Source organism: Aythya ferina (genome assembly GCF_964211825.1).
Source record: "Aythya ferina genome assembly, chromosome: 16".
Classification (NCBI taxonomy): domain Eukaryota; kingdom Metazoa; phylum Chordata; class Aves; order Anseriformes; family Anatidae; genus Aythya; species Aythya ferina.
The window spans coordinates 3787327-3798939 of record NC_140315.1 but is presented as its reverse complement, the minus strand read 5'-3'; the positions used below and the strand labels follow the sequence as shown (position 1 = coordinate 3798939).

Sequence of the window (11613 nt, the reverse complement as noted above, 5' to 3'; positions counted from 1 at the left end):
CTTCTTAAAGAGCCTGTATCTAAACATCACCGAGTTGGGCCGTGAAGAACAATATATCTAATTTCCCAGGAGACCAATCTGCAATAATTGGGCAATGCTCCAATGTGCTTGCTTGAAATTAGAGCACCAAATGCATCACAGTAAACTAGAAAGCAACTAGAAAGCACTTACAAGTGTGTTTTTGTTTTTTTTTTTTTGGCAACTTAATTTTGTTATTGCATTGAAAAGTACATAAGTGCTCAAGTAAAACCATATAGTACTATCACAGCGCAGAGACGCTGTAAAAGTGAGATTTGTTATGTATTTATGCAGTACTTTTAGAGAACCGCCGCACATATCACAGCCCAAGTGCTGCTCGCATTGTTTGTACAAGTAGGCAATTGACTTCAGAGCAGGAAAACTCCCGGGAGGAAACCAAACTGGGTGCAACCTAGCTCCTTTTTAAAAAAATAACAGTAAATATGCTGTGCAGGAGAAAAAAAATAAATAAAGAAAAAAGAAAAAAAAAGGAAAATATACCGTGTTTCATGAGGAAAGCTATTTCTGAAGTAGAAGAACAAAAGTAAAATCAGGCAGTGGCTGTGAAGCCTCCCCAGCGCACTCAGAGCTCCCACCTGCACTCCCACATCAGCACGAGGCAACGTTCAGCAGCCACAGAAACATGAGGACTGCGACTGAATTCCTAAAAGCAAAGTTTAAAGAACGTCCTCCCTTTCACGTGGCTCGGTGTGTTATCAGGTAGTCTCAGTAACACAAAATAAAGGAGCACTGGCTTGCCCAGGAGGGCAATGGGAGAAGGGGGAGCTGAGAGCAGAGCAGATTTTGGCCACAGCGGTTCAGTAGGGGACAGGTCTGTGCTACTAAAATACAATTTGAAGTAAAGGCTTCAAATTTTACTTCACAACTTACCTCAATCTGCAACCCGAGGGATTTTCTGACTGGGAGGACTTGTGCGTAGCCCTTGTTGGACAAACTAAAGACAGATTAGCAAGGCCGAGCAGGAACAGCATGCTGCCCTCCCTACCTAGCCCTTCAGGGAATGAATATCCTCCAAATAAATCACCCAGGCAACTTTTGCAGATGGGCAAATGTCACTTGCTAAATAAAATCTCCCAAAATACTGAGGAGTCTTATGCAGGGTGCTGTCTCCCTGACATTTTCAGAAATCTAAAGATTAGGATCAACTTGTAATACCTTAACTCCCTCTTCGCACTTTCTACCACATGCTAATACACTAGGTTGGCCTGCACCTGCCTGAAGCCCTGATACATAAATATCCTTGCATATACACTGGAAATCCCTAAAGAGACCCTTCCCAGCTCAAACCCACAAGTGTAAGGGTTTGCACACTTATCTAGACACACAGGCACACACGCACAGTCCAGGGAAAAAATGCTGCTGAAATTGTAACCATGGTTGTGTAACCAACCATGTTTCTAGCTTACCCACAAAGTTAACTCTTCTCTACAGATGGACAAATATCTGTAAACATAAGAAAATGGTTACAACGCTCACTGCATTAGACTACTCTCACACCATTCTTTTAATTTAGACAATCAGAGAAATATAGGAAAATTTCTTGGATCAAATAATCTCTAATGAAATCTTAACTGTTGTGAAATTGATGGCATTTGCAGTGTTCAGGCATGCATCTTTCATTACATATTTCAGTAGGTGCCTTGAAAGCACGTTAATTATACAGCTCTGAAATATGAAAACCTGAATCCAGAGTGCCTTATTATATCCTAATTGTTCCACTGGCTAGGAGAAGAATGATAGTGATAGTTCAGGAACATTACAGCTACGCGCTACCTAATCAAAGGTGTTAAAACTGAGATATCAAGGCTAATGCAAAACAAGGTGCAGAGCCCACCTCTAGGTCACTTGCAGAAGTGCTGTAAAACTCAGAAACGAGAGACAAGCAAGGTGTTGCTGACGTGGGGCTGAAAGTCTAACAAATAACTGTGGGGTTACAGAGCAAGAGCCTGCCAGTTGCGGCAGTCTCCCCAGCACGCACCTCCAGCTTCAGGGGTGCCAGAAATCACAGCACACAGCCCAGGACAGGTGCTGAGGGGACAAAGGAAAGGGACAGCCTTAAGCTCAAGCCTGGTGGCAAATGAACCTTTGCATTTTGGTGGAGCTGTGCAAGCTTTGGGGCCGGGTAAAAATCACAGCTTCTCTCTTTACAGGTCACTAACGTGCTAGGTAAGTGCTGCTCTACATACACGGTTCCTGTAAATGTCAGTCCTCCTCGGTTGTGGGTTTGCTCTGGAACATACAACTCCTGAGATGCTTCAAAAGGGAGTCAACTATCTTTATAATTAAAACATAAAATCAACAGCTGATCTGACACAAGAACATCTCAGAAAGTATGCCAACAGCCACATAAAGCAGCAAGCAATCCAGCACCAATGATAGTTGAGGGCCAGTATTTCAGCCAAAAATTATATCCATTTGAACTGGAGAAGGGAGATGGGCCCTACCAGCTTCTCTCTCTCTAAAATAAAGCCTTTTACAAGCCAGGAAAAAATCGTGCAGAGTTAAGAGCTGACTGTGCACTTAAGAAGATATTATTTAAAACCAAGTGCTACTACCTCTACTGCACAAGGAAGACACAGTACAGCACACCATGTAATAACTTAAATTTTTCAGACATGTCTTAGTCCCTACTTGTTACTGGAAGCCACATTTGAAGGTCAGTTTCTTCTCAACTTACCTGCCACAGCTTTGCAGTTAGCGTGCTCACTCGCTGGATGGTCAGTGGTGATTAGCATTCACAATTGGTTTTTTACAATTAAAGGAAGGCTATGACAATATTTTGGCCAAAAGTCAAAGTAGTTTCTTTCCACTTAATAACATTACATAATTCCAAAGACAGTTTGGAGTTTACAAACAATTAAAATCTTCAAGTAAGTGTCGCGCATGATGTCAGGTGAACACATCACTGTTGGAGCTAATCCATTTTTTCAGCGAGACAACCGGTCTCACGTGGACCACATCAGTGCCGGGCCGAGTGCCAGTTCACTAGCAGTGTGCTTGCTGCAGTAGCCTGTGGATAGGTTTGTCCATGTACAAGAAATAATTATCAAAATAATATGATTTTTCTATTCATCTAATAGCAGGATTGGGCCCTCAAAATTGTGATTTTTTTTTTATAGCTGCCCATGTAGAGGGAAAATAAAAAAAATAAAGCTAAACATTCAGTAAAGAGCATCAGAAATACACCTCTGACTTTCATATTAGTAATCAAAAATGTGTTCCTTATTATAATATTCATAATTGTGTTCCAAATTCTTTGTTTTATATCACATCTTCTGAAACCCATTGTGGTTAATTGTGTTTGAGGGAGTAGGCTTGCCCTCAACAAGAGGGTATTTTATTAAATCTTTACTGGATCAAAACAAAACACTTAAGATCTCTTCAAAAAGTTTCCCTGCTTAAAAAGCAAACAAAACAAAACCACTATCCATTGATGTTTGTCCAAGATCCCTAAGACAATAATGAAGTTTTAAGATTCATAAAGTTTCATACCTCCAAAACACTTGACAAAACAAAACAATATAAAAAAACAAAGTGCATCTTTAGGAAACAACATCCCCTCAGGTAGACTAGTATTTTACTGTACCAAGAAAAATAAATCCAAGAAGAGAAAAGATTTAGAGAGAAAAATACATTAGCAAATACAGATAAATTTGTTTTTAATAAAGGAGTTAATTTTCTTTCAATCCTATATAAAACAATAGCAATTAAAAACTTCATTTTTGAAAGTAAAATATTTACATATGAACAAGTAACTGTGCAAAATTTACATGAAAAAAAAATGGAAAGACAGGATTCCTAAAAGACAAAATAAAAGGGGTGTAACAGTTGTCAGGTGTTGATAAAAATACTGATCAGCATTCAGTTTACACGCAAGAGAGTTAAATTCTACCATGAGAGTTCACACAAAGAAAGCCAAAGTATTTACAGTCATAAAAGTACTATCAATAGACAATTTAATACAATAACCTCTGAAAATATAAAGAACCAATTAGTATATTTGTAATAAAAAAATAGGTACAAAGAAGGGACTTTGCTCTGGACATCTTTAAAGTAGGCCCACAGCTTGCATACAGTCTTTTAGCAAAATAATTATAGTTTACATAGCCATTTTTATGTTATGTGCCAAAAATTATGTACAATTACTGACAAAATACACCAACCATTTTTCAACACTTGATTCACACTGAGAAACAGTCTTTTGATGATTCCTCTCAACTTTGATTTTATTTAATCTAAGCTCTCACTTTAGCTAAAAAACACAGTGCAAGTAAAATATATTTATGCTGAAAAGGTTTCTCTTTTTTTCCTTTTTTTCCTTTTTTAACTTTACAGCTTTACAAACTATAGCAAATAAAATGCATTTTTACAGATGCTGCTAAAACATTCAGAAGTAACCCTCCTTTATGGGATTTCAGGGCCTCTAATAAGCAATAATGTGATTAAAATTGAGGTTATGTTTAAAATTAACTGTATATCCCTCTAGATTTTGAACATTTTGGGGAAAGATAAATATTCTTAAAAAATCAGTTTGCTTTGCTAACTGACTGTTTAAAAAAAAAAAAGCTAAATGAAATGAGGTCATCTGCTGTAGACATATGCCTATATAATTGATTTAGTTGAATAAAACTGAACTAAAATGCACAATTAATGTCAAAACTGCTACAGGGCTGACAAAGGGTAGCTAGTTATTTGCTAAACGATTCCATCAGTCTTTATATATGGCTTGTTTGGCAAGAAGGCCACTCAATCAAGAGATGAGTTAAAATTTAATTGTCCTTTTATAGTATCCACAGGCCTTGTAAGTATCCTCACTGTTACAGAAATGTATTTCTCTTATACTGAAGAGTTTATTTATAAACAGGAATATAAAACTGTTCCATGTAAAGAGGTGGTTGTTTTTTAAACAATATCCCATTTGCTTGTTACAAAAAGGCGTAATTTGCAAATATATAAAAAATGTCCTCAGGCGGCTCTCCGTCAAAAATACCTTGATCTTTTCCATTTTACTTAAGGAATGCTTTATATAGCAATAGTGAATGGCTTGTCTCTCGCTCATTTTCTAAACAAAATATGAGGTCCCTGAGGTTCACCCGCGTTATCCTTTGTCGCGTAAACTGTCTGGTTGTTCCAACTCCAGAGCTGCCTGGGACTGCTGCATTTGAACCAGATCCCTGTAAACAAGAAGAGCAGAGAAATCAGAACTTGGTAATGCCACAGGTATTCCAAAACTGTTCAGAGAAAATGCGTGGGGTAAAAACTATGTCCAGGAGGCTAGCAAACAGTGTATGCTACAAGATTAGAGACTTCACTTTAATTACTATTTTATAAACAATAGTTGAATAAGTAGAAGCTATCGGTGATGTTTAATATAGATTTGTTTTGAAAACACACAAGCAAAGTGCTGTTCTGATCTGCTGGCAGGCTCTAGTGACCGACAATCCCAACAAGCAGAAACCCAAGAGCAACTACTCTCAGTATTCTTCACCAGGTTAGCAGAGGGATCCCAGGGGCAGCCCTGGAGTTCTTGCTGAGCTGGGAAGCACTCCTAGCAGCCTGACTGTGAGGTCGCAAGGAATATCCTCGATCTCCCCTGATCTTCCCAGTAGAGTGCCACGAGCGCTGCCTGTTGTTGACACCAGCTGTAACCAGGCTCAGCATTATATTAAGCAGCAGCTATTCTGGATACTGGCAGACATTCCCTAATGATCTCTGAATTCCCCTCTATCATTCAGCAGCACTTATCGCTCATCGGTACACAGCGGTAGCTTGCCACACAGGATGAAAGAGAAACAAGCAGAGTGTTATTTGTTCCTTTGAAAAAACAGGAGGAGAAACCTAAGATTTCTTTAGAGATGCCCAAACTGTTTAGATACAGACTGGTTGGTGACTGAGTTTGCAGAGCAGCTCTGCTGGGGCGAGCTCCCCATGCGTTCTCGCTTGCAGCAGTCACAGCTCTGGTAGGATACGTGTGATAAATACAACTCTTTTATGTCTTTTATGCTTTTGTTTACACCAGCAAGGAAATCCTGTAGTGCTTTAAAACCATCAGATTAGGCAGGAACGCCATCCCATAACAAAGCGTCTCTTTCCAGAAAGCCTGGGGTTTTCTCACAGCCAGGGTTCTCTAGCACATGCAGCAGAGACATTTCCTTGGTAGTACCGGGGTGCAGCCTGGCTTGGGGCTGGCGATAGCTAAAGACCAGCAAGCATCAGAGCAGCAGCCCCCAAGGAAGTTCTCAACCAGCCTCCCTGGCTCTTTCTCGCCTGCAGGGTGGAAGCAGCAGCAGTGAGGCACAGTCGCCAGTAGATGGCACAAAGAGACCAGAAAGCCAACCTGCAGCTCAACTTCTAAAATCAGAAATATTTTGGGTAGTTGCTTTTTGCTGATACCTTTTTATTTGACTGCTTATATAGATAATGAAGATGTTCTGACGATTAAGAACAGTTTATATTTCTATCACTTACTTCTGGATACCTTTTTTCCCCATCCTATTTCATTTACTAGAATAATCTAAGGTTCCTTTTTAAATAAAACTTCAGAACTAGGTGACACCAGAAGTCCCAAACACAATCCACTAGTGGATAAAGATTCATCTGCCTGCAGTTTAGAGAATTTTAAAAGTGTTCTGAATAAGAACACTGCAGAGTGGAGAAAAAAAACAAAAATATTTAGAGTAGCACCACAGCCATGTGAATAAGCTGCTGAGACACACACTAGCACAGCCCTCTACATGGTAAAGTAATGCATTTCTGATCAGTTTACATTAGTAAGAAACCATCTCTGAGGTGGTGGCATACTGGGTTCACTGCAGCCCTTCTTACACCAACACACCACTAACAGCAAAGGACACTTTTCAAAAGGTCACTTTAAAGCACTTGCACAATTTAGGTGCCTAATTTCCATCTACTTCAACGGACATCAGAAGATGCAGGACAACATTGGACGCTAGGTAAGTTTTGTCAAATGCATACAGGTTAATAACCAAAGGTCTATAGATACAGTGGTTAGCTGTCTGCTTTTAAATGTACCTTAGCTCAATCCTTGTTATATAGACTACAGCATTTTAAATAAAAAAGTAAAACATCAGGAGTTCTTTTAAAGACAGAACTATTTAAATTATGAAGCTTTCTTACAACATTCAATAAAATCAGTTGGACCTAAAATTCTAAAACCGACAGCAACACGTTTTGTTGAATTTTGAAACAGTACGATTATTAGAGGTGATTTTACATGTAATTAAGATTCCGCATCCCTAGACAACAGAAGCTTACATTTACAAATCTGTGTCTAAGTAGATTTTTCCACACTTCTTCTAACATGCCTTAACTACAAACTGCATACAAATGGTGACAAGTGGAGCTCAATTTAAAAATGTTAAGTGACACAGCAGCAAAAGCACAGCTGTGAGTCTATCAGATCAAAAGCAGCTGGTTCTTAATTAAACAGACAAAAAGATTAGATTTCCAGGGAACCTGTAGTTAATTGGTTAACCAGTAAGTGATTAATCTAGGATAACTAAATTAGTCAGATTTAGATGAAATACAAACAAGTGTTCGTAGTAGATGCAAAATACTTTCCATAACCTAAGTGACATTAGCAGACTATGAATGTTGCACAGTTGAGCGTGCATAAGCAGGCAATGCCAACATCAACACTCCATGAAATATTTCAGGATATTCCTCAGAGACCACATCATTTATAAACATATTGATCTTTCCGAGTGCTGCATTCTGCAATTTTTCTAATTTTACATTATGTTTATAAAACTTTAACACAATAATTAATTAACTTATATAAAAACAAGTCTATCAATAAGCAGGCCTGATATATTATTAATAGTATCAGGCATTTCAGTAACATTCGAAACACAAATTTATTTATGAGGATGCTCAAAAGGTTTGATTTTTCAATATAAAAATAAAATTTGTCAGTATTCAGATTGTTTTGTAAATTTTATATCAAGCACACAAATTATTGCTTCTAGTAACTTAGTATAAAAGAAAGTGAACTATCCTGAAATTAGACTTTTCTATAGAATGAGTTGCTTTAGCAGCAAAAATGTGGGATGTTCATGGAGTAAATAAGCAAAATTATTAAACTATTAGTAACCTGTCACTTGCTATCAGATACAAAACTCTGCATCAAAAAAGTCTCAAATTATGAAGAGAGTGCTTTTCGACCTGTTAATGATAAGTTTCAGAAGACTTTGTTCTTTCCAAGCACTAGAGATTCTTCATTCAATATCTTCCATGCAGAAAGTAATTTTATACTATTTTGTGTTCATTAACTTGTTTACAAATATAGCAGATAGTCTATCAATCTACCTGAATTTAAATGAACATTAAACCAAACAAATACTGAGCATCCTAATAGCTTTGTCAGGAGAAGCATTTTTAATTTTTAAAACGCAAGATTAAATGGTAGAACATACAAGGGATATATATGAACTTGCTAATCAAATAGAAACGGTCAAACAGATCTGCTGTAGAGATCCTAAAACTACAAGGCAATCAAAAGCTGAAGAAATTAGGCAAGTTCCTATAACCCGAAGGTCCAGATGTAAACTTCAGCAGTGATTCAATTCTACCACTGCACCCACCTCATTAAAGGCATTAGTGTGCTCTCGGTTAGTTTGGATACAGCTGTGACAATCTGTTTTAAAACCAGGTCTAAAGCAGCACAGACTTGAGAGAACAGCGATGGCTTTCTAACATTCCTCAAGTTTCATGAATTGGGAAATATGACTACTCAAATTCTGTCCCTTATGCCAGCACACTGATGCTAAAAATTGGTTCTGGCCTTGAAGCAAGCAAATCTTAGCACGTTTCAAAATACACTTCTGCTACTCAAAAACTTCTACAAACTAGTAAAGAAAACTCTGAAGAAAAAGACTTTTAGAGTGACACAGCAAAACCAAGGACTGCAATTGCACTGTACCTCTGTCCCTGATCCAGATCCTGGTGAATCCACTTTCCTCTTCTTTCTGGGACCAATTGCAGCTAATGCAGTCAAGTTGGCATCCCTCTGTCTCATCTGTGCTAGCTCCTGTTGCTGCATCTGCATTTGCCAAAACAAGTACGGTTAATCTTTTTTCTTTTAATTTTGCAAAGAAAAGTTTATGTTAAATTGAACACTCACCTCCTTGGCCTTCTGTTTCAACCTAAGCTGTTCTGGATCTTCTTGTCTAGATCGAGACTGTGTTGATAAACAATGAATATGGAAGAGACAAGGAAGAAGAAGAAAAAAAATTGTTTACAAAAGCAGGAAAACATGTTAAGTTTTACACAGTGTATGAAAGCTTTTCTTAAATTTCTGTGGAAACTGGATTAATAACACAATAACACAACATAAACCTATCAGAAATCCTGGATTATTTTGGGAATTGTCTCTAGAGTGGTCCTGCCTAGGTAGTCATACTCATCCTATATTCTGGTCACTGAGTACAACCACAAAGTCTAGTGCTTACATCAACTGCTTCACATCTATTATATTTCATCATCCTGTCAAAATCTTTCTGAATTCTATTTCTATTCTCCAACATACTTGTTGCTTTTCTATACCATTTCATTTATGCATACCACCAAGATATAAAATAAACATTTTTCCTCAATGAAAAAGGCAAGGACTAGTTTTTAGAATCTACTAAATCTGAGAAAAAGCAACAAGCATGGTAGAGCAGCTGTCTCACGTGCTTTACCAAGGAAAGCAGAACACAGCTGTATCTAAAGAACACATTCATCAAGTTCTACCTCTGAAGATTAGTCTTTCCCTTCATCACATGTCCTTTAGAATGCAAAGAAACCCTGCACTTTTGACGTCGAAAATGACACTGAAAGTGTGTGTGAAATCCAAGCACTTGCCTTTGCTGCACGCATTAAAATTTCCCTTTCTTGTTCATCTTTACGCTGCTTTTCTATTTGATCAAGTTGTTCAAAGAACTTGAGCTGTGCCCGAACGTCACTTGCTTGTTCATATCTTTCATCATCCTGAAAACATAGCAAATATGTTTCTCATTATGTATCTTAAAAACAAAGCTGTTAGCTTGTACTGTAGAAGAACATATACATTTAAAGCTAAGTGTTCACTTTGTCCTTTTCAAACAAATAGCAAGTGTATATTTACACCAGTCAAACCAGCTAGAGCTCTTAAAAGCATTTTGTTCCATTCCATGAATTCATCAGATTTTGACTTTTATGCTAATAACGTCACGGCTTTAACCTCCCAGACATATTTCAGAGAGAACTGGTTTTTGTTATTTTTTAATGCTTAGGCATTTGCATCTATTAAGAACACACATCTGTCAGATAGAAGTCTCTTGAGAATTCAGAGCAGTGCTCCCTAGTCCCACATTGATCCCAGCAGCATTAACAACAGGTGCAGTCTGTTCATTCTAATACAACGTGGCCACATGCACGAAGAGCAGGTGAAACAGCTCATTTTACATTCAGTCACTGCGTTCCATACAAAGTGCCTTGTTTAACAAGGGGTTACCACCAAAAAGGAGAAGAAAATATGATATATTTTTCTCTCCTATATGCTCACATTGGGGGAAGAAAGGATATAACGTGGTGTAAGCCTCAATGCTAAATTTTGCTGCATCCTCTTCATGCTTGAGCAGTTGTAGAGCTGTACTTCTGTGACTTAGTGTATACCTTTTTGGAAGGTCAGCATAGCCAAAGAATATTTCCTTGAAAGGGAATATTAACTGCATGTTCAACGATTCACCTTCCTCCCCCCAAATCTTTCTCTCAGGACCTGCTGGGCCTATATAGATTGAATTACAGAAATAAAAGAACACAAGGACTCTACAAATAGATCATCACTGAGCACAAAAGAGGCTTCTGGAGATGAGCACCTCTATGTAGTTTCAGAAGAAGATCAAAAAGCTTGTTTGCAAAGATGCTGTGCACTTGAAGAAAGGAAATGAAAAATGCTCTTCCATCACATCATTCAGCCTTACACTGGGAGACTTGATGCTGACTGACCTTCACCAGATGGCACATAATGCTTGGGTGTGGTGAACAATACTAAATCACATCTTTTATCTGCCTCTCTCATTGTACAATCACTCAGACTTCAAACATTTGACATAATAAAGGGGTGGGGACAGCTCCTAAACATGGTCTTGAAAAAAATTTTGCAAGGCAAGCTGAAGTATTCTAATCATCTATGTATATTAATAATCTTAGTCTAAGGTAAATCAGTCAGAGACAATAAACAAATGAACTTTACAGAATGAAGAACATCTAAACACATGTATCACAGCATGGAAACTGTGCAATTTTATCTGTGCAATTAAATACAGTTACCTTATAAGAAATGTTCTTTTGTTGAGCAGTCTCCGATAATTTTTCCACGAGGTTTTGTAGTCTTTGTTGTGTAGCATGTGAAACGTAGCTAACTACATCGGGATGGATTTCTGTTATTCCATGTTTTTTACCTACGATCAGGACAGAAAGTTGTAAAAAAAAAAATTATAACATGCAGCTAAACATCTGGACAATCTCAATCGTGAAAATTTAAGCACTTCAAAAAAAATTAGGCCTTCACGTATTTCTGAGAACAAGCAT

The 11613-nt window shown here is 37.8% G+C and overlaps 1 protein-coding gene across 2 annotated transcripts in view; it reads right to left on the bottom strand.

The window, feature by feature from the left end:
* Positions 1–3681: 3681 nt before the first annotated feature.
* The window catches only part of TAF4 (TATA-box binding protein associated factor 4), a 37586-nt gene continuing 29654 nt past the window's right edge, over positions 3682–11613 (bottom strand). The window contains exons 12-16 of one of the 2 annotated variants that reach the window (XM_084538383.1): positions 11353–11483; positions 9904–10029; positions 9182–9238; positions 8981–9100; positions 3682–5213 (exon numbers count right to left, since the gene is read on the bottom strand). In XM_084538383.1, coding sequence (XP_084394509.1) covers positions 5046–5213; positions 8981–9100; positions 9182–9238; positions 9904–10029; positions 11353–11483 — 602 coding nt within the window. In that variant the 3' untranslated portion in view covers positions 3682–5045. Of the gene's footprint in view, positions 5214–8980; positions 9101–9181; positions 9239–9903; positions 10030–11352; positions 11484–11613 lie in introns of those variants that run through there. The other variant, XM_084538384.1, reaches the window with a different exon arrangement.